Source organism: Branchiostoma belcheri, unplaced genomic scaffold, assembly GCF_001625305.1.
Source record: "Branchiostoma belcheri isolate BF01 breed outbred unplaced genomic scaffold, Haploidv18h27 scaffold41, whole genome shotgun sequence".
Classification (NCBI taxonomy): Eukaryota; Metazoa; Chordata; class Leptocardii; order Amphioxiformes; family Branchiostomatidae; genus Branchiostoma; species Branchiostoma belcheri.
The window spans coordinates 1,696,670-1,719,262 of record NW_017804032.1 but is presented as its reverse complement, the minus strand read 5'-3'; the positions used below and the strand labels follow the sequence as shown (position 1 = coordinate 1,719,262).

Sequence of the window (22,593 nt, the reverse complement as noted above, 5' to 3'; positions counted from 1 at the left end):
ATATTCCAAGAATTCCCTCTATCATTCCTTAGAGAAGTGGACTTTGACCCACCTGGCAGGCCTTGATTACTCTGTGCTGTTTAATTCGCCTGTTAATTTTTGTCTGTTTGTTTTGTGAAGGAAAGTGTTTGTTTTGAAATTGTGAACGAAAGTGTCTTTAGCATTGGTCAAGATAATTCATTCTCCTAGCTAATAGGCATCCAGGTAAGGAATATTCAAAGGCAAATCAAACTCTCCTACTGGGTAAATTACGGAGATAAGTTCCGGACGTTTCAAGTGACATCCGTCACTCTTCTTCAGCGTCACGAAAATGGACCATGGCCAAGAGAACTTCGACTAGTCAACACTAAATCACTTTTGAAGGAACTGGAAAAACCGTTTAACATGACAAAGTCTCATAAGGGACACCGTTATGTAAATGAGGATAAGGTACTAGTAGTTCCTGTGGCAAGACAATAGGAACTGTATACTGTCCCGATCACTTGATTCGGTTTTAATTTGAAGAAATCGGATAACAATAGCTAGTGATTTTTCAGACCTATTCGATGTTGCTTGCTTGGTTTGATGAGAAATATCAATGACAGAGTTTGTAATAGAAACCGAGGCATTTAATTTCCCGGGGCGCCGAATAGATACTAGTAGTTACTACTAGTATATAAATGCAACTGGATGTCACTAATGAAAGGTAGTAAATATGCTACCTGAAATGTCCTACTGCTTTCAAAATCTATCCAGTAATTGTTTCTTTGGGGTCCATTTAATTGTTTTACAACCTAACAGTTTTATACATGCAGACTGCAGCTGAACCAAGACTTGAAGTGATCAGCGAAAACAAAGGACAATTGATGTGCACAACACAAAACCCATACTTTACTGCCACACAAATTAAACCATGCGTAAAGGTTCCGTTCCTTCCCTCATGTACCTTTACGCATGCTTTAAAATGTACTTAAAGATAAAATGCCGCACAGTTCACGGTGATGTTTTTTCTATAAATACACTTGGACGTCTGCTTCCCCTTGATATGCATATAAGTAATTATCGATACGTAACGGTCTTCCTGTTCAAACACTAAGACTACTGAAACCCAAGTACTGTGACCTTTACCCCGTTATACGTGGCAGGCTGAACACAATACAATGGTGTTTACTATATAAACATCAGTATGACGGCAAAGTTTGGTCCCATTGATTGGTGAAAAACAAAGCGCTGTACGTAGCGTTACTGAGACCAAGGGGTTACTGTATATATACACATGCGTACGTTACTGTATAGACTAGTTTCTATTCGCCAAAAGACGAACAACGCGTGTTGGAAGTTAGTAGAATGTAGCCAAATAGGGAGAATGATTCTTTAGAAGAGTTTGGGCACCATGTCATTTTACCGCGGCTCATTTTGCTGAATCTTAGTACATGTATCCAAGCCCCTTTGGACGTCGTGGTGATGGTTAGCTATATATATAATTCTGACAAAGTAATCAGCCTATTTTGGCCAATTTCTACTATTTTTCTTCGGCAACCAAAAGGAGTCTGGTAGAAGGTTGTGTTACAGGGTTTTACATGGTGAGATGCATTGGGGTGTGACTGAGAAAACACCTCATGTCTCCATGTACACAACTTCAGTCCACGCTGAAGATGACAGATTATGAAAAAATCTTTGGTTTGATTTACTACCATTCCTTTTGTTTAGCTGGTCTATAAAAAGCTCATGACACCTGTTTACAAGTAAGCCTGAACGTTAACGCGCGGTGTCCAGTAAATTTTCCCCAAAGTTTCGGTACCAGCCACCGAAACTTCGTCATTGTTACCAATGTTAGGATTACAAACAAAAGGTGGACTGATCCATATATATATATAGCGAACCTCATGTGTAAACATAGTTTGGTTTTTTTGTTTCAATCTCCCACTTAATCAAAGGTCAGTTCTTAATGGCAAGTAAGAAGTATGTGGTATATTGCCAGAGCGTTTTTTGTTCTATTACTAGCCGTGTTTGATCGATGTGTTACTGCATGCAGAGAAATGGTATCGCCCGACTGTATCATTGGCGATGACGTACCGTGAGTTTCAGACCTACGGACCGGGAAGGGAATCAATATACACCGTCGGACATTTGAACAGCAGACCACGGTGAGCAGGCTCTCTTTTACCTCCTGTAACACAGCCAAAATGTCGCAGTTTGACAAATGCAAAGAAGAACCCAAGTCTCTGCAAAAGGTAAGCATCTAAATTATCCCTATACGTATACTGTATAACGTCATTTCGTCATAACGTACGTCATAACGGTTTTTGTGTATAAGGATGATTCTGAAGTTACATCACTTAGACTTTTAGTACCTTTCTATTAATTTCGAAAACTAAGAATGGACCCAGAAAGTAAGTCCCTCGCTTAATCGTAATGTACATACATCTACATCTACATCTATACGGCACTAAGCAATACCCCTCGCGGGGTCTAGTGCTTAGGGGCATACATATGCACATGCGGCATGTCACTAGGCTTGAAAGTGGCGTGAAGAATTTGATGCACGTCCAGAGCGGTTTACTAAGCTCGCCTTATATATATGTTGCTCCGCCTACGGTGGAATTTGAACAATTGTACTCTTGGCTACTCGTTGGCGCACAATCTACCGTGAGTATTGTGCGCGGATATACTTATACAGTATCTACTAAGTAGAGTGGAGCAATACCTTACAGAGATAAAATGTTGTTGGGAGGGGGCGCAACTGTACGTTAAATGCAACGCTTCAGGTAAAGATCTAAAAGGAAGAAGTAAAACGTCACCTTCCAAAATGGCGTTCCCTTTATTTACGTTGTACATTTCTGACTACATGATTAGATAAGTTTCGAGAATAGTATTGTATTCCGCCTTCGAAATCATATACAAGTACATGTAATATACCGGCGGAAATTAAAAACATAGGTATTTCTAATCACTAGATTTTCAGTTGGTTTGAAATGTACTACCGGCTAAAAACAAGAGTATGTTACACAAAAGTTCCCTTCTTTAGATTAGCTTTATTCAAAGAAAAGTGATATCGGTTTGAAAATATATATAGGAGTAAAAAAATGAATGTAAATATTGTATATGCGTCAACATACTAGTAATCAGTGTTCACGATCGGGGTCATGGGACGGACTACTTTCTCTCGCGGAAGTAAAAAAAAACAACAACTTCCTAGAGCTCTTGACGTGAATGATATGGGTCAGAATTATATAGGATAATATAGTAATAGAAAAGATCCAGCCAAGTAAATTATACATGCCACATGTAGGGTATTGATAACATTCTCAATTCTTGTTGGGGAGCTAACATTGACTGATGAAATGTAAGATAAATGTACATGTGATCACATAAAAGAAATTCATGTTACCCCCCTCCCCAACACAAATTTCTATATCTCAATTCCAGTAACCCGGAAATAATGATACGCCTCTAGGGATTGATTATGTATGTAATTTGAATTGCAGTAGGACTACACAGTTTTCTGGAATAGTCAACATCCTCCTATTCCCATCATGCCGAGGTCAAGACGACAAATACGGGAGGGATTAACCTACAGGTACAGTTACTGTTTAATACAGTTTCACACATTTTCCCTTCCCAACAATGAAATGAAAAATATTGTCGAGTAAGAGTTGATGACCTGTGGTCGCTTTCAACTGCTTGACACTCGGAAGTAAGGGTAAGAATCTGTGTGTGGACAATAACTTAGTTTCGGTGTGAGGGGGAGTGTAAACAATAGCATTCTAACATACATACGAAGTTCTTATAGGGACACAGATAATGCTTTCCTTATTCAGCACAGTGTAGTTCATTTGAAAATTTGTAACCTTCGAAATTTCTTATTTCTGATGATGTTTTAGTTCATTTATTCCTTAGAGGTTCTGTATCACTATCATATCCAAATAACTTAAAATTTTTACTTTATGTTCAATCATTTATAAAGGAAACTAAAATATTTGAGTAATTCTTTCCTACCAATTTTGTAAGTTTTGCCTGGAGTACTTTACACATTGTAACCTTATTTATTCTATTCTGTTATTATTAAGCTTTGCATGTCTGTTTTTGCATTTGCTTTTGTATTTTTGTAATGTTAGATGGCGACATGAACATAAGCTTCGGCTTGAGTGTGTCGTCATCCTGTCCACTTTGATCCTAAATGTTTAAATAAAGAAAAAAAATTCTTATTTAAGAAAATAACAAATTTCGAAAGTTACAAATTTTTTTTCAAATGAACTACACTGAAAGGATCATATCGGTATCATATCATATGTGCTGGATAAACAGCATGAAATTCACAACTACGTGCATCAGAGTGTGATGTATACAAATTTATGACGATTTTGCCCCTGTACTCCATTGCTTGGGTACAACATTGGACCTGTATGTGAAGAATTCTATGATATACGATATGACGTCTTTTGTTGATTTTATTTTAGTGTTGAAAAACAGCGGCAGCTCATGCAACGCTTCGGATTGAACGTGAGTTGATACCTGCCTACCTTTTAGTGAGCGAAACTATTACATCATAATACACATTTGGTGCAACAGTAGATATCAGGAATTGAATCGCAGATTTTGAATTTTATGCACACCTAGTACCTACGTACGTACTTATCTTCACTAAAATCAAGCTTTCTCTAATCTACAAAGTATGGCAACCTTCTTCTTTTCTCTTTATTGTTATGATGTAATTTGTACCTTGTTTTTGTTTTGCGTTTTGTTACTTTCATCTGTATGTGGAAAGGAGAGAGCCTCTATACTTCTTGCCCAATCCTCTAGAAATAAATGTGAATAAAATGAAAAAAAAATAGATAACCTCTAGTGATTTAAAGCAATTGAGAAAATAACCAATATTACTTTTCCTTACGAATGTATTGATTTTTGTTTAACAACGTCCCACAATTCACAATCATAACACAAGAGTTCCACGACCCCATAACCTTCGCCAAATCGTATTAACCTTTGAGGATAACGCATCATAAAGGTTTCTTATTGATTATGCAAATAAGATCCTCATTTCTATAATTTATATCAGTAATTTCTCCTACCCAAGTATCACAAGTTGTCCAAAGTTTTGAAGTCTTGTAATAACAAAGAATGGTTAGGGCTATATAAAAAAAGAAGCATTTTCTCATCTATTATACTATCAGAGGCCCTGATTTGCATGATTTATGTCTTATAGTTATGAATTATATTCACCTTAGCCTACAACGCCGCAAGTATAAACTTCCTGTCATTTACATCTGTGGTATTAACTTTTAAGGATGACGTATTATATAGAATGACTTAGCTTAGATAGAATGTATTTTCTAGTAGTTAATAAGACTTTTACGTTATCCTTTTATTACCTTCGCCAAGAATTGGAGAAGGTTATGTTTTCCTGGCCGTGTGTGTGTGTGTGTGTCTGTCTGTCAACAGCATAGCTCGAGAAAGTTTAGATGGATTATCTTGATATTTGGTAGATGGGTAGGTCTTGATGAGAGCTCGAACTGATTAGATTTTGGGCCCCCTGGCGGCTTGTCATGGTACTGCAGCTGAACTTCCGGTTTTGATATCTCATGATCCAGACATGCTAGGGTGACGAAATTTGGATGGTAGATAGCTCTTGTGCTGGGAAAGAAGTGACGTGAGTTTGGGCCCCCTAGTTGCTTGCTCTAGAACTGCAGGGGGGTTTAAAGGACAAATGCTTAAAGGAGGATAACTCAAGAACCGATTGATGGATCATCATGATTTTTGGTATGTAGGTAGCTTGAGTAATGCTTGACATAATGATATTACAATTATGCAAATATGGATGTAATTTGCATAATTAATGAGGAAATTCTATTAATCAACTGCATTCCATGATAGGAAGTTCAAGCTTGCGACATATGTTATTAACAACGAGAGAAACACAGGCAGATATCGACTATTCAAATGAAGACTTAATTTGCATAATTAATGAGAAAATGTTATAATTGCATAGTGGTAACTGCCTGGAATTTTATACTTGGGGTGTTTGAAGTTTAGTGAAGGTAAACATAATTTAACATAACTTATTCAAATAAGGACCTCATTTGCATAATATATGAGGAAATGCTATAATGGCATTCTTTGTTAAAATAAGACTGTTGGTGGAGATCATGATCAACAGATATAATTCATGCAATTGCGGATCCTATTTGCATAATCAGGGGGATTAATACATTAAGTTCTCATTCATAAAAGCTAACATCATTTGGCGAAGGTATGAGATCGTGGAACTCTAGTTCTATTACATGTGGTATGTTATATTTACTCAGCATCCGTATATATGTAACATCATACTTGTACGTATGCATTTAGCCCCGTGGGCATGAACATCCAATAAAGATTCAAAGCATTTTTGCATTAATTATTGTTAATGACAATGACTGTAGCAACACGGTCTTTACTATCGCTGTCACAGTATCGGGAAATCCCGGGTAGTGGGAAACGTCTCATCCCACTTGCCCAACTCATTGACTGCCTCATTGGGGAAGCCTGTGACAAGTGCGACATGGATGATCTGGAGGCTGCCCTACCAGTTTTTGAAGATGCCCTGGCGATTATCAACCACTATTCCAATAAACCACGTTCTGCCGAGAGCATCTACTGGCTCAGGGCAAAATGCTGTTATGACATGGTAAGTAAAATGCGCAGCGGTTCCGCAATTCATCAATCTGTGACTGTTTTCTGAAGAAAAATGCACTGTTTTTACTTTTAAGTTTTGTACCACTGACCATCTTTTACCTCCGCATGGCAATATATATCGTGTTATAATAATTGCTATCATAATCTATAGCAGAATAGAACTAAATCGCGCTCCTAACAGCCCAACCTAGAGGTGACTAATTAACCGGTAGCGTAATTTTGTACTTAAGGCTAGATAGGTTTGCATGAACAAAAAACGCATAAGACTCGTGGTAGCGGTAAGTCTTCAGTCACAAAACTTAATGGGCGTAACTATACTTATCGACCCCTTTCTACAGGGAATTTTCGAGAAAGTCATACAAGATTGCACACAAGGTAAGGAATACAGCATTGAAAGGAAAAGATGTGTTTCTTTTTATTTTTCTTTGTTTATACATGTTTTAGACACATATTGTGGGTTTCAAACGATTTACAGTTAATGTCCAGAGCGTGCTGGGGAAAACGAAGACCAATATGGTCTATACAGGGTCGTCCCTTAATACATATATCTTAGTATTATAAAGCTATTTCTAGTTGATAAGAATAATTACAAATAAGAGACCTTAAGAAAACAAATATATAAGTAACCACCAAATATATTTGATAACTGGATTAAGGAGCAAATGATAAAAAGTGAATAAAAGCCTATCGTAATTTTGTGTATTTTGAGGTCTATTACGACCTACTCAAATCTGAGTACACATGTCGATAGGGGGTCTTTGTACCTATCTTACTTTTATACGATGCCTTAGATTATTTTAGACCTGCGCGTGCATGTAACGAATGAGTTACGTTCAATTACGTTTAGTAATAAATTTCGACAAGCACGGGACCTGTCGCTTCACCCCTGAGTGCTACGAATTGAAGTGTGACGCTTACCTTGAGTTAGGACAAACTGACCAGGCTCTCGCCACTGCATACGAATATTTCATCCACTATCCATGGGTAAGAACTTCATTTTTTAAAAAGTAAGAATATCTGGTAGACCTCTTCCTTTTAACAGTATTGTTGATAGCCTTGTTAGGTTGTAAGTGCTCCAAGTTTGCTATCGTAAGTGTAGGTAATGTTAATAAGTTGATAGTTGCCTCCATGAAAAATGGAGGTTTTGTTTTTGGCGTGTCTGTCTGTATGTCTGTGTGTGTGTGTGTGTGTGTGTGTGTGTGTGTGTGTGTGTGTGTGTGTCTGTCTGTGTGTGTTTCCAAAACTTTGTGGTCAGCATAACTTCAGGACGCCTTTCTGGATTGTGATGATATTTGGTATGTTGGTAACTCTTGGAAAGACAAAGGTCAAGGTCAAATATGGGCCTCCTGGTGGATGACCTTGGTACTGCAGCAGAACTTCCGGTTTTTGTATCTTTTGTTCTGAACAAGCTATGGTCTTGACTTTTGGTGACAGATAGCTTATCTTGTCAGGAATAAGTGGTGTAAGTTTGGTCCCCCTAGCAGCATGTTCTGGAACTGCAGGTTAGTTTCTGGTAAAAACTTTCAAAGCCAATAAGTCCAGATTGGAACAACGTATTTTCATCATTTTTGGTGTGTAGGTACCTGAGAGAGAGTTGTACATAATCAAATTCAAATTATGCAAATAAGGACTTAATTTGCATAATTAATGAGAAAATTCTATAATTACAGTACTGCTATACATGTAATCTATTTAATCTGTGGCAGGCGCAACATCGACAGATATCTATTATGCAAATGATGACCTAATTTGCATAATTAATGTGAAAATTTTGTGACTCCTTATTGGTGAATGATGGGAATTTTATACCTCGTGACATGTGTAAGTTACTTAAAGGTTAGCACCACTATGCATATATTATGTTAATGTAGAGGTTATTTGCATAATTAATGAGGACATGTTGAAATGAAGTATGACAAAGCAAGCCCATATTTCATGGAGGTATGAGATCTCAGAACTCTTGTTTTGTAATGTAATGTGTTTGTATTTATCATAACTAAATGAAGGTTAATGAAGTATATGTATGTACTCACCAATGGAAATTATCAAATATACAATAAATGGACAATAAACATTAGGAACCTTCTCCCTTAGATTCCAGACGCTCTTACCCTCATCGGGCAGCTAAGACGTGATGAAGAGGAACGCAGGAAAAAGGTTTTTTAAATTTAACCATAAGTAATGATAATTCTTGTATTTGGTGGTTGCAAGACAGTATTGGCAAGGCAATATCATTGGCATTACAGTATCCATCACGCCACCTGGAGTTGGGGGGCAAAAAAAAAAGATACCGTAAAAATGTATATTAAAGATTAAGACCGATAAAAATGCCCCGAAGCGTAAACTTTTATTTGGAGACTAATGTAGATCCCACAAACAACATATTTAATAAGTACAAACAGGAAATGTTAATAAGGCTAAATCTCATGAAAATATGTGGGTGAATGACAATGGAGAGGTGAAACGAGACAATTATGATTATGTAAAACAAATTACAAAAGCTATTTTGTACGGAAAACAATTTTGTAGAAATAATAGCTTCTAATTCATTCAATAAACTAGGCGAAGGAACTAGCTGACAAATTCATTGAAGAAGAAGAGAAGGAGAAAACAAAGAAGAAAATTGTGTATGCCAAAGCTACAACCAGACCTAAGGTATTTCAACAACAACAGTACGGCTACTACTACTATTGCTGTTACCAGCTACCACAACAGCTGCTACTTCTACTTCTGCTGACAATAATGCAACATAAAAGTTTACTGTCACTATTAATTCGTTTGAGTATAATGTTACAGGTAGTATGATATCCATATTAAACATTATACAAAGAACAGTAACTGTTATAGACAGAATTCTGTAAAATATGATGATGATGATGATTTCTCTAAATACGTTTTTTGTTATTTGTTTAAAGATGAAAACATACCGTCCTTATGTATCAAATTTTTATTGTTCTGTTTGCAACCTTGTACCTATCATTTGCAAATTATTAAGATAACAATTGTTCTATGTCTGAAGGGAAAGAAGAAAAAGAAAACAAAACATGTTCGCATTGCTGCAACTGGACAAAGAGGTATTGCGTCTAGGTTCTTAATTAAACTAATCCGTAGGTATTGTTCTTTTTTTTTACTTTTTGTCACACTTTTTGTGAGGAACCGTACGGTAGTTTCACTTGATTTTCTTTCCAAGTCCCTTTCATTGAAATAAATGGGCGAGACCCAGAGTTAAGATGATTCCAAGATTAGCCTGCAATTGGTCATAACCACATCTTCTATAGTTCCAGACGTTACAAACGAGGCATGTGCAGCGCTAGCGGATTTGGACCTGTCTGAGGACTCAAGGTTTAAAGTTGCTATTTGTGTGTAGCATTATTAAAGCGATTCATGTCAAAAATGACTTGTATGCTGAAGATCTGCTACAATTTCACAAAAACTGTCACACTTCATGGTTATTCATATATTCCTACTTGTGTTAAGAGTACTAGTTGAAGTACTGCTTTAGACTTTTTCAAAACTTTTGTACTTATATCTATTCATCAATTGATCTGTCATGTAATGTGTATTTGTCAGGCTCCATTTAGCACACTGCAAGGTGTTGAATAAGAAATGTATCATTCTCTATCACCAGCAACTCCTGTAGCAATGGCAGTGGGCACCAAGGACAGAAGGTACATACAAATGATTCTATTCAGTGTTCGATACTGACATAAGACATACTAGGAGACCTGTCTTACCAATTATCAATGGAAATGTGTTGACAACATATTAAATTCCACATTCATTTCAGGAAGAGGGAGATGTGGATGAAGTAGCATGGACAACGGTTAGGAAACACCGACCAATTTCTACTCAGAACAGATTTGAATTTTCTAATCCTGAGGCAAGGAGAACACAAAAAGGTGAGAAGAATACATTAATGTCACTATACATTTTAACACACCCGTCTATATCAACATTCTTCTCATAAACCGGATTGTATACAGCACAGCAGAGCAACAGATTGGCTAGTACACATGATAACATTCTAAGGCAGTTGGTTTATCAGATGTGAACAATTGAATCATAATCTCTTCATCTAACGCCACGCCATCTTTTCTATCTTCATTCTTTTTATCGAGAATTGTCACACATTGTGAAAGTATTGACATACATGTAACATTGTGGAAGGTGACTGGCACCTTTTCAAGATTCTTAGTCATCAACCCTAACTACAAGACCACTATGCCACCTGGCCTCCATTGTCTTTATTAAGCCGAATACATATACTTATCCAACTTTCATTCTTTTTATTTTTACTTACACAGCGGTGAAAGATAAGAAGGTCGTTGCCTCTCGGTCAAAAGCCTATGTTCCAGTAGCAGCACACAGACATGCTGCAGAGTATCCGCCTATGATGATAAGAAAACCTTCACACCAACAAAGAAGTGGCAAGCCAGTGCTGTCCTACAGAACACCTGCAAAAGCTACAACCCGAGCGGAAAGGCACATCAAGCCTGGTAGAAACGGTGTGGTATAAATATCATACTCTTGACTGCATACTAGCTGTATCATATAAGAAATGGTGAGGCAACATAAAGTCATGATAAGATAGACAACATTTACGCTTATAGCAAACGCTTGGGTGTTTATTGAATCATATTGATTTCCTCAAAGACCTCAATATGTTACTGAATTATGTTTTTTTTATAGTTGACGAGTCAGCTGACGTGCAACGTACGAACACCACACTACAAGACTTCATGAAAAAGAAAACACCTACACGTGAGTAAATATTTAAAATCATTTCACTAACTTTGCTCCGGTAAGGAAAGAAATCAATAATCAAAAGACGAAAAATTTTAAAAAAGATAGTGCATTCAACGTTTAGCTTTGTACATTCTCTGGAATGGTATAACAGGTCACAATCTCTATCTTTTCCTTCTAATGCAAACAACTGAATCTTTAATTTTGTATCAGCAATCACGATGCTGATGAGGTTGTACACATTATCTCTCTGCTCTACAAATGTGTCACAATATCATATTCTAGGTAAAGAAGCTAAAGGAGCGGACACACCACCTATAAAGAAGAGGACATTTTCAAGATACCATGAAGACATTATGACAGGGAATACGAATGTGCGAGAGGCATACTGTGACTACTGCCAGTTACAGTGCAACTCCCAGCAGCAGCTCCGAATTCATTACCAGGCGAGTTTCACATTACATGTGCAGTCAAGAAAATTGTATCTGTATTGTTCAACTAATAAAACCTCACTGTGAGATATAGAAAGCTATAAATACTCGTATCTAAATACATGTGACGCTTCGTCTTATTTTTTCTCATAACCGTATTGTAATTCAGTTGTTATGACATGTTCAAATTTGCATTTTATCTTATTTCAATTAGGGAAAAAAGCACAGGGCTAAGCTCCTTTCAGATGACTCAGACCAGATGTGGCAGCAAAGACGACCACCCCCTGGCGTACCAGCAGGGCAATACAAGATGTGCCCCAATCGATTCGGGTAAATTCAATTTTACTCCCAATTGTAGAAAAAAAAACAGGAACAGGTTTGTCCAAAGGCATATAATAATAGCAAACTATAAGGTTCAAAAATATTTCACAGCACACTTCTACATGGATCTGTCACTATTCGTTGAATGTTGAGTCCTGATGTACTGTCAATTTAATCGATTGCATGCAATCCTGGTATCTGTTGGCATATTCCCCTCTCGTACTATTCAGCGGATTGATCTAAATAGTGGCTCTTCCGTAAACACTTAAGGAGACAATATTCTTGAAAGACTAACTGCAACACATGCATGCTTGTTACAATTAATCAATTGATTAAGTGAATCCTTCTAGTCCTTCATTTAACTGTTATAACATCTCTATTGACTTTGGCATAGACGGTAGTATTGCAATGGTACTATTTATCATTTCAGAAATGGATACATAGCAGGCATTGGAAGACAAGGAACGTGACATTAGTGAAAAGTGTCTAATTTATTGAAGATCGTTGGTAACAGTAACTCCGATTTGACTTCATAGGCACTGCATTCATGGAACACGCAGCTGCACATACGCCCATACAGGGGAAGAGTTGAAGGAATGGCAGCAACGATATGAGATACGGAAACAGAAGCTAAAAGCAGCAGAGACATCAGGCAGATACGGTTATTCCTTTGTTGAGACGTTGGTTGAGGAGTACGCTAAGGCAAAAGACAAGACGAAAGTGGTGAGTTTGTATTTCTGTCTTTCAGACTGCGATGATTCTCACAGTATAACACGCACTATACATGTATAGTGATTTCACCAATACTATATCAGAACTGCCATTTATAAAATTATCTAAACTGAATTCTGTTGGATCTTGACTATCAATTGTTAGGTATAGCTATAGGTGGATATTGATATTGATATAGGTAGAAACTTGATGGATTGACTTAGTTGTAACATATCATGTGGTTTTATAATTGGTGTATCATTCTCCCTACTGCTAAGCTGTCATCAACCGTACAACATGCAAGCATGTCGGTGGAACAAGGACGTACCAATGAAATGTTTTCTGATCCGGAAAAAGAGTACAGATGGACGCTCAAACTTCAGGTATGCTCTCCGACTGAATTGCTGTTCGTTTTGTAATGTCTACAAGTTTGACATTTTCCATCTTCAATTAAAAAAAAAAAACTGGTCTAGGTTTAAACCAATGCGGGTATAAATTCAGCCATGTGATTTGCGTTTCTGTTCAAACGCCAAATTTTACAGGCACAGCTGCATGTGAAGAGGGTTACGTTCATTGAAGGTAGCTGCAACCAATTCAAAATCACGGAAGTAGCCAGCACTTCCGGCCAGCCTCTAGATGGTCTGCTATCTGAAGATGGACAAGAGTGGATATCTCACGGTGTTCAACAGTCCATTTCAACTGGCTTCATCGTACAGATCACTTTCAGGTCTAACCAGTACGGAAGTTTCAACCAGGCCATTGTCTTTGATTTTGGCCAACGACCATACCTGTTTTGCCCTTTCCATGTGGACGTTGCCATGGAGACTGACCTAGCTCACTTGAAAAAGTTAAGGGATAAGTTCACGCTGCTCGGGACATCGTGGGAAGATCAAGGGAAAGTGATCCACGGCATCGAAGGAAGCGCAGATGACAACGTGGATGAAGCTCTGAGGGCCATATATCAAGTACCACAAAACCCAGAGAATCTCGTGAACCTGAAAATCTCCAAGGAGGAAACGCTTGATAAGTTTAATTACAGGAAGCGTCAGCATGATCTGTTGTACATAGAGGAGGCGGAGCAATCGGAGCATATCAGAAGGTACGGACTCGTGAATTTAATGAGCTGTATGTTTATGTTATACGTGTATGACAGTTATTGTTGTTGTTGCTGTTGTTATTGCTGTTGTTGTTGTTGTTGTGGTTGTTGTGTCCTGCCTTAAGTACTGTCCGCAAATAGCGGAGGTTTTATATTAAGTTGCTAGCTAGATTACTGGCTTTCATTACATACATTACATCTTCTATGTGAAAGATGCTAGCTAATCTCCTGGTTTGTTTATACATTTCAGGTTGACCCTACAAACAACAGGAATGGTCACCAATGAGCTGAAGAAGACACTAATGGACTCGACCCTGGTGGAGTACGCATCTGGTGGAGAGTTGTTCATCCAGATCTACTTGAATGAAGCCTTGTCTGAAGACACGCCACAGGGGTACCTTTTAACGCGAAGCCTGTCCCCTAAAGCTCATGTTGTCATCCATACAGCATGTGTCGATCAGGTATGACCAGCATATTCATACATCATATGAAAGTGCCTGAGCTAGGTACAAAATGTGTGGTCCTTGTGTTCACAGTCTACGATATCTTTATCTTAAAGAGCAGGACTAATTTTGCTGCATTTTGTGGTCGTTCTTAATAGGGTGCCTACGAAGTCTGGGTTGAGTCGAAGACCAAGACCAGCATATGGCTCAGGATTCCATCTTCTGTCTGCCAGCACTTCGGTCTTACACAAGACACAGAAGTGAATATGGAGGTCCAATTCAAGCTGGATCGCAGTCCAATGGTAAGAGTCTTTAATTCATGTATTTGTGAGGTCGTGGTTGTTTTGTTGATGTCGAAATGTTGGTTCGTTGTAAGGCATTTACATTATGTATCTTCTTTTTCAGTTATTTTGGCACTGCGCAGTGGACGCCATAAAAGACCTAACGCTGGTGTTTCCAGACGACCCAAAGGTCTCCAAAAAATTTTGGAAAAACCTCCGTAAACAGAGCCTTAGCGCCACACGTACCCTGAACGACAAGCAAAGGGAGGCATTTTCTAAGATAACAGGTTTGTCCAAGTAATAGTACATGTACTCGTATCTGACACTACACATTGACCGGTCCACATTGACTATTGATGTAGTTGATCCATTGCGATTCTGGTATCTATGAGCAAAGTACGTAAGCTAATCAAATGTTTTTGTTTTACAGCCCCAGCCACACCAGACATAATCATCCCTCCGGTACTCCTGATCGGACCGTTCGGCACAGGGAAAACCCACACCATAGCAGCGGCTGCCTCTGTTGCCGCTCAACAGCCTGGCTGTCGCATCCTCATCTGTACTCACTCTAACAGCGCAGCCGATCTGTACATCAGACACTTCCTTAACAAGGACAACTTGCCTGGTAGGTAAACACATCTGTGTCGCACGAAGTCTCCGTGATGGAGATTTAAGACATCCGAGATTGCATCCGTCATTTCTTTTGAAAATGTTTTGAATGATCAGAAAGAAATATCCGATCAAATTTCATCATACAATGGATTATTATTCATACGATTGTATGAAGTGGCCTCTTCCCACAATGGCAACATCACTCAAATTTTTGACGTCGCACATCCATGATCCCTCAATTGAAACCTCAAATGACTCAACACAAACACAGAAACTTGCAATTAACGCATCCGAAAACAATACTCCCGTCCCAGCAATAATAACAGGCCTGCTGTAACGTTTTGCATAACTTATAAAGTATGATAATGAGTACGACACTACGTGTCAGCATAATCCAGATTTATTTTAATAGCTCACAATTGGATTTGTATTGTTTTTTTTTTATTTGCAGGAGATAGTTCCTCCCTTCTACGCATCTACTACAAGAAGAGGAAGAAGGCCACTGTTCCACCTGACGTTCTAAGACACTGCAAAATAAACGAAGACGAGACGTTTCGTTATCCTACCAAAGATGAGGTTGCAGCAGCCAAGATTGTCAGTGAGTAAATCGTTTATCTCTGTTCAAGAGCAGGTAACAAGCGCTAGACTGGGGGCAGGGGCTAGAGTGTAAGGCATCCATATATTGCAAATCGAGTGTCACCTAGACCAAGCAAGCACTGGACGTTTCCTTGAGTAACTCTTTCCCATGCTAAGCATACAATACCAGGCTTTATGCGTCAACGGCAATTTCATTTCTACTAGTTACCACACTGAGCTTGTCGCTGGTCCTGGAGAGAGAGGTGGGTCTGAAGCCCGGGTTCTTCACGCACATCATGGTGGACGAAGCTGCGCAGGCGCTGGAATGCGAGGCTATCATGCCACTCAGTTTAGCTACAGCTGAGACCCGCGTGGTGTTAGCGGGTGATCATATGCAGGTCAGCATTATGTTATGTGACGTTGTTAATGATTGACGATGAAGAATAGACTTTAGCAACTCTACTCGTCAGCTAAGATCTGGGCCCTTATTAATTGAGACCTAAAAACAGCAACCATGTTAGATAAAAATTTTATGTGGGTGCATTAGGAAAAGAACTGTCCCTCGGAATAATTTCTGCTACAATATAATCTTTCTTCAAGGAAATACACCTTCTTCCTTCGGGGAAATATTCCTGCTGTTTTCTTGGTATTCATTCTGAGACGACGATGACTGTCATGCACGCCCTCATTCAGGGTGTTTTGACCTCATGTGGTTGTGTGTTTATATTGCACGTAAATTTTCCTGTATGAGATATGAAATGATTGTATTCATGTGGCAAACTAACTAATGGCCGTCTTACAGTTGAACCCAAAGGTTTTCTCCAGCTTTGCCAGAGGAAAAGGATTTCACCAGTCTTTGTTAGAACGTTTGTTCTACCACTACCAACTGAAGGTGCCTGATGATGACCTGCATCCCTGTATTACCTTACTGCACGAGAACTATAGGTGTCACAACGACATCCTCGAATTCCCATCCAAGGTGACGATGTTCATCTGAATCCATACGATGTTCATCTGAATGTTAATCCATATCGATACATGTGCTAGTATTATATTTAGAAAGTTAATTTGTAAAAAAAAAGAAAACCACTAATGGAATCTGTTTGTGCAATGGGTATCTGTCATAATTATTGAAATATGTAAAAAAATTCCTTTTGACATTAGCCAACGAGGTTCTGATCATACTTTCCTTTTACTATATAGGTTTTCTACGGTGGGAAACTGATCTGCCGCAGTGAGGCAAAGAAGCATCGAGACATCTTTCCGCTGACGTTTTACGCAGTACCTGGCCAAGATTCTGCGGAAAGTACCAGCACTTCTTTCTACAATGACGCGGAGGTATTTAAACATTTGGACACTTACTATGGGCGCAATGGCAGGCAATTGAATGCCACATAACCTTTTCCATTTCCATTTCAGGAACACTTACTGCATGATAGCAGATCTTGATCGTTTGTCGATTTCTGATATGTTTGCTATATTACTCAATGTAGTTGTTTTCCGAGAGTGGCCTGCCAAAGAAGATGATGAGTAGTTTTCACATAATATTAATGCGATCAGTCCATTCGGTCACTCAATCATGAATTGTATTACCATTCAATTGTATTTTCTCTTTGTTAAAATATTTGCCAACAAAGCCATATTATGGCTCCTGTAGTATTGACAATGATCTAATTGAAACTAAATGAATAAGCCGGTCATAAATCCACGTTCTGTCATACTGCAGGTGTCTGAAGTTGCTCGCCGAGTTAAAGACCTCTGGAACTCCTGGCCAGAGGAAGAATGGGGAGAAAAGAACGCACGAACAATGGCACAGATAGGCGTTGTTACACCCTATCAAGATCAGGTACGTACATGTATATATACTGCAAGAAATAAAATAATCTGTTATGATTATGAATATATCAGAATGACAATACCTCCTATCTTCTGTCCGTGTCTTACAAAAGAAGACTTATGTTAATTTCTCTTCGTGCATTGCAGGTTACCAGAATCAGACTTGCCTTGCGGAGAAAGGGCTTAGCAGGTGTCACAGTGGAGACAGTCACCAACGTTCAAGGTGTGGAACACAATAGGGTTACATTTGACACGGGTGTGTGTGTGTGTTTGTGTGTGTGTGTGCGTGCGTGCGCGCGTGTGTATGCGTGTGTATGTGGATAAGTGTGCAGTACATGATGAGGGAATAGCTTTAAAACATTACCAAATATAAATACGTAGCGGCATTACCATGTGTAAAACAAATTATGCATTGTCCCATTGAAGCAAACGCTTTTCTTAACTCAAATGCATACAACATGCACTGTGCACTATATCAAGATGACAGTTCTCAACATTCATGAGAAATACAATGTGAAAAAGAAGAATGTTGATCACAGTGTAGATTTAACTTTGATGATCGATGAAATGTTCATGAAGTCGTAGCTTTTTTTTTCTATATAAGAACTACTTGAATTCCAGGCAAAGAGTACCGAGCCCTTTTCCTGAGCACAGTGAGAACCCCAGTGACCTGCTGCGGTGAGCAACGAAACTCATCCCAGGATGCCCACAAAGACGAAACCCCCGATTTCGGTTTTCTCTCTGATCCCAAACTTCTCAACACCGCAATCACACGCGCAAAGTCTTTTGTCGGTGTTGTTGGTGACCCCTTATCACTCTGTTCGGTTGGTAGCTGCAGCAAGATATGGCTTGAATACATCGAAGATTGCAGCAAGTACAGGAGCCTCTTTGGAGCAACTGTTGAAGAAATCAAACAATGGTTAGATATGCTAGAAATGCAGGCACCATCTCTATCGGTGTCTAGTGTCTTGCGTCCAGAGGCTCCGACTTTTCAACCACGAGGCGTTCAGCAACCGAATCCAGAGGTACAGAAGCCACAAAAGAAACCAAAACAAGGAAGCGGGGATCAGGTGAAGCTGTCGCCATCAGCTGGAGAGGGAAAATCTACACTGCGTTCCCCGTTTAAAGAACAGAAGCCAACATTATCAATAAGCAAGTCCACGGAAAGTTTTCCAAAGTCCTTGCTGATGCCTCATCCAGTGGCTAGTCAGATTTCTTCGCAACGCCAGCCTGAAGACGCTTCAAGACAAGGAGTGGGGAGCTTGGTGAGGGAGACAAGTGAAAAACCGAAAACAGATCTCATCTCCTCTGCAATCCAGAGACAAATCAGCCAGGCAGAATCCACCGTCAAAGAGGGTTTGGGTAGCTCTTCCGACAGTGATGATGCAATAGACATCCAAACACAAGGAGGGCAGGCTCATGATGTCATCAAGCGAAACACAGCCCCATACCTTGCAGATGATACAACACAGCACGATAGCGGGAAAGGGAAATGTGTTGGAAAACATGCCGAAGTTGACCTTTTCCAGACACCCTCTCAGGCGTCAAACATGGACCGGAGGCCTTGCCCCAGACTAGGCTCCCCTGATTTCTCCAGAACAACTCCCACACCGACATTGCATCATGCAAAGACCGAACAGTTGAAGCAAGCAGAAGCTACAAGGCGATCCACGAAGAACATCTTTACTGATAAAAAGGACAAGATTGTGAAAGAGTTACAGAAACAGGTCAAGAGGTCTGAAGATCCAAACTACGCGGAGGACAAAGAGTACGAAGAGGATTACCCCAAGCCACGTGAAGCAATAGGCGTTGATGAACCGAAGAGGCCTTACATGTCAGACAGTAAAGGTAGTCAGGACGACCAAACCACTGGACAGAAAGGCAGAATGAAAACCACGACAGTGTACAGAACTGGTTCAAGCCTTGCTTCTACTTCAGAACGTACAGCGCTGTCAATAGAGGGGTACAGAACAAGGTGCACCTACGCGGACATTGATGAAGAAGCTGAAAGGCTAAAAGGAGGGAAGCTCTACTACCAAAAGCATTTTGACGAGACCACGCTTTACGGTCTTCTGTTAAAGCACCCAGACAAATATGTAAAATGCAGGGTCCGGATGTCAAAAGCATTGTCCGGCCAAGGGCATGGCGTGGTGGAAGATCCTGCAATAGAAGACATTCAGCTATGCAGTCTTCAAAGACTCAACCGTGCATTTGATGGAGATGAGGTTGTAGTGGAATTGGACACAGCGGAACACAACGAAGGGGTCAATGAAGATACTGAACAAACAAGGAGAGACGGGAGCGTCATTGGAATACTGCGTCATGCCGTTCCACATGAGGATCTACAGTTTGTTTGCTATGTCGATGATAATGATCCCAACGTCCTCATCCCTGTACAGAAAAGCGCTCCTAAATTTCGAAACTTGGTCCCAAAGAACATGGAAGATCCTAATGATTCTATACAACTCTATAGTATTAAGGAGGACGGAACACTGAAGCCCAGACGTGTTCCATATCGCCTTCTGGCCAATCGAAAAAGCCTCCTTGTCACGCGTTTTCTGAAATGGGAGCCGCACTTCAAGTATCCGCTTGGAGCTGCGACTAGAATGATCGAACCAGGTGACAACGAGGTTCACGGGGTGAATGCTCTGATGGCCGACCACATGATACAAGATGCCTTCCCCCAGCAGGTACTTGAGCATGTTGAACAGATGGTTCCAAATGACCTTGCTGCAAACGACAGCTATCCTGTCCGCAAAGACCTGACAAATCGTGTAGCAGTAACTATTGACCCTCTGGGAGCACGTGACCTTGATGACGCACTTAGTGTGCGGCAACTCGAGAATGGGGAGTATGAGGTCTGCATTCACATTGCAGATGTGTCAAATTTTATAAAGAAGGGCGATCCTGTTGACAGCGAAGCTCTGGCAAGAGGCACATCATACTACCCGCACACCGCTGAGAAAGAGATGGTGCCCATGCTGCCGCCACAGCTATGTACCGACCTGCTGAGTTTGCTACCGGAGGGAGAGAAATACGCCATCACTGTTTGTGTGCAAATTGACGACAGAAGTGGAAACATAAGCAAGCCACACTTTTGCAAGAGCAAGATCCGCTCTAGGGCAAAACTGACGTATCAACAAGCTCAGAGTATTCTCAATGGAGGTACAGGCGATGGTATTGACCGAGATGTTGAACTCAGTATCCAACGACTTGGGCGGTTATCGAAGATGCTGCGCACCGAAAGGCTTCGTGAACTCGCGTTCCTGCACAGTGACGTAGATGAGGACGTGGCTTGCTCTGATGCACATTATCTGGTGGAGGAGTTCATGATAATGGCCAACAGGTTTGTAGCAGAGCACGTCATGGGGCATTTCCCTCATTGTACCTTGCTACGCCGACAGCTTCCACCCAAGGATCACAGGATGATAGATTGGGCAGAAACCCACAGGGAAGCAGTGGGCAGGTCCCTTCTGTTGTCAGGAGAAAGAGACAAGTACAACGGGCTAAACTCCATCACTAACATTGAACAACAGCAGTTCCAAGACATGAGGGTCATCATCATCCGAGAGATCATCTGGACTAAAATCCGCCAAGCCGCGGAAGATGGCGACATCCAGAAGCTGCAGCTACTGGTCCTTTTTGACGACAATCATCCACAGCTAGCCTATGCCAAAGGCCAGTACCGCCGTATTCAGGACCGTGCCATGTATGTCAGCTCTGGACAATACTGGGATAATCCAGACATGTACAGACACTTCTCACTCAACCTGCAGGCCTACACACACTTTACATCGCCCATCCGGAGGTATGCTGACATCGTGGTACACAGGCTTCTGGTTGCCGCCATGACGGGGAGCACGTGTCCATATGAGCAGGACGAAATGGAAGATCTGTGCTTCCACCTCACTCAGAAAGCCTGGAATTCAAAGGCGTTTGACAAGAGAGTATCATTGATTGCGATGGCCTTCAAGATTCAGAGAAAGCCAATTGTACAACAGCCGTTTGTTGAATCCATTGACGGGAAGAGAATCCATCTCAACTTCCCAGACTGTCCTGAAATTCCAGCTTCCAACAGAATCATCAGAATGGCACACCTGAAACCTGATCAGCAGCCAACCTGGATTGATGAAGGAACAGTCACGTTTGTCTGGAGACCACGAATATACGAATTTTCTAAGTTCAATCAAGAGGACCAGAGTTCCAACCGGAGCTCCTTACTCGATGACAGTGCTGTGCAGACTTGCACATACACAAAGAGGATATCATCCTCTACATGGAATGCAATGGTTCAGGCGATCAGAGAGGAAGACGGAGAAACCTTGAAGCGGGTTGTGGACAATGCGAATCAAAATGAAGTCCAGAATGACAGGGAACAGCGGCGTCTGTTGGAGATGAGCAGAGAAGATACCAGGCGCACAGCTACAGGGCGTCTCCAGGGACAGAGGACCCAAGATGTAGCAGAGGACCACGAAGATAAACTCCTCGTTGAAGACAAAGGCAACACAACTGCAGCCTCAGACCAAACCGGCGGCGAGGAGAGCACAGTCGGTGATTTACGAAGATACCACAGAACAATTGAGGTGACGTACTCACCGTATGACGTCATACAGGTAGGTTTTGTTAAACATTTCTGTTTGAAAAATATTCTACTACTCTGTACCTTGATCTCTATCTAATAACCTCTTTTGTGAATTGTTACCGATTCATTCATCTCCTTTATTCTCTTTGTACTTCTCTGTGTGTACTACAGCAAAGCACAAGAACATCTTTGTCTACACGCGGCAAGTAAATCTAAACTAATCCAGTGTTTGATCAGTTTTTGCTTGATTGTGAGTGCTATGTTCCTCTTCTCTTCAGAGCGAAAGCATGACATGCCTTTTGGTAAA

General features: G+C 40.3%; 1 protein-coding gene across 1 annotated transcript in view; it reads left to right on the top strand.

The window, feature by feature from the left end:
* The first annotated feature begins 2,099 nt into the window (after window positions 1–2,099).
* Window positions 2,100–22,593, top strand: part of LOC109477726 — a 28,562-nt gene continuing 8,068 nt past the window's right edge. Inside the window, exons 1-30 of the mRNA XM_019779071.1 lie at window positions 2,100–2,213; window positions 3,468–3,559; window positions 4,440–4,482; window positions 6,431–6,646; window positions 6,993–7,029; window positions 7,502–7,638; window positions 8,749–8,811; window positions 9,217–9,309; window positions 9,674–9,728; window positions 9,933–9,996; window positions 10,283–10,322; window positions 10,442–10,553; window positions 10,959–11,159; window positions 11,344–11,415; window positions 11,683–11,843; window positions 12,043–12,158; window positions 12,686–12,872; window positions 13,139–13,243; window positions 13,403–13,959; window positions 14,207–14,417; window positions 14,558–14,701; window positions 14,805–14,967; window positions 15,111–15,305; window positions 15,744–15,890; window positions 16,094–16,266; window positions 16,671–16,847; window positions 17,072–17,206; window positions 17,595–17,714; window positions 17,852–17,927; window positions 18,326–22,317. Coding sequence (XP_019634630.1) covers window positions 3,516–3,559; window positions 4,440–4,482; window positions 6,431–6,646; window positions 6,993–7,029; window positions 7,502–7,638; window positions 8,749–8,811; window positions 9,217–9,309; window positions 9,674–9,728; window positions 9,933–9,996; window positions 10,283–10,322; window positions 10,442–10,553; window positions 10,959–11,159; window positions 11,344–11,415; window positions 11,683–11,843; window positions 12,043–12,158; window positions 12,686–12,872; window positions 13,139–13,243; window positions 13,403–13,959; window positions 14,207–14,417; window positions 14,558–14,701; window positions 14,805–14,967; window positions 15,111–15,305; window positions 15,744–15,890; window positions 16,094–16,266; window positions 16,671–16,847; window positions 17,072–17,206; window positions 17,595–17,714; window positions 17,852–17,927; window positions 18,326–22,317 — 7,836 coding nt within the window. The 5' untranslated portion in view covers window positions 2,100–2,213; window positions 3,468–3,515. The remainder of the gene's footprint in view (window positions 2,214–3,467; window positions 3,560–4,439; window positions 4,483–6,430; window positions 6,647–6,992; window positions 7,030–7,501; window positions 7,639–8,748; window positions 8,812–9,216; window positions 9,310–9,673; window positions 9,729–9,932; window positions 9,997–10,282; window positions 10,323–10,441; window positions 10,554–10,958; window positions 11,160–11,343; window positions 11,416–11,682; window positions 11,844–12,042; window positions 12,159–12,685; window positions 12,873–13,138; window positions 13,244–13,402; window positions 13,960–14,206; window positions 14,418–14,557; window positions 14,702–14,804; window positions 14,968–15,110; window positions 15,306–15,743; window positions 15,891–16,093; window positions 16,267–16,670; window positions 16,848–17,071; window positions 17,207–17,594; window positions 17,715–17,851; window positions 17,928–18,325; window positions 22,318–22,593) is intronic.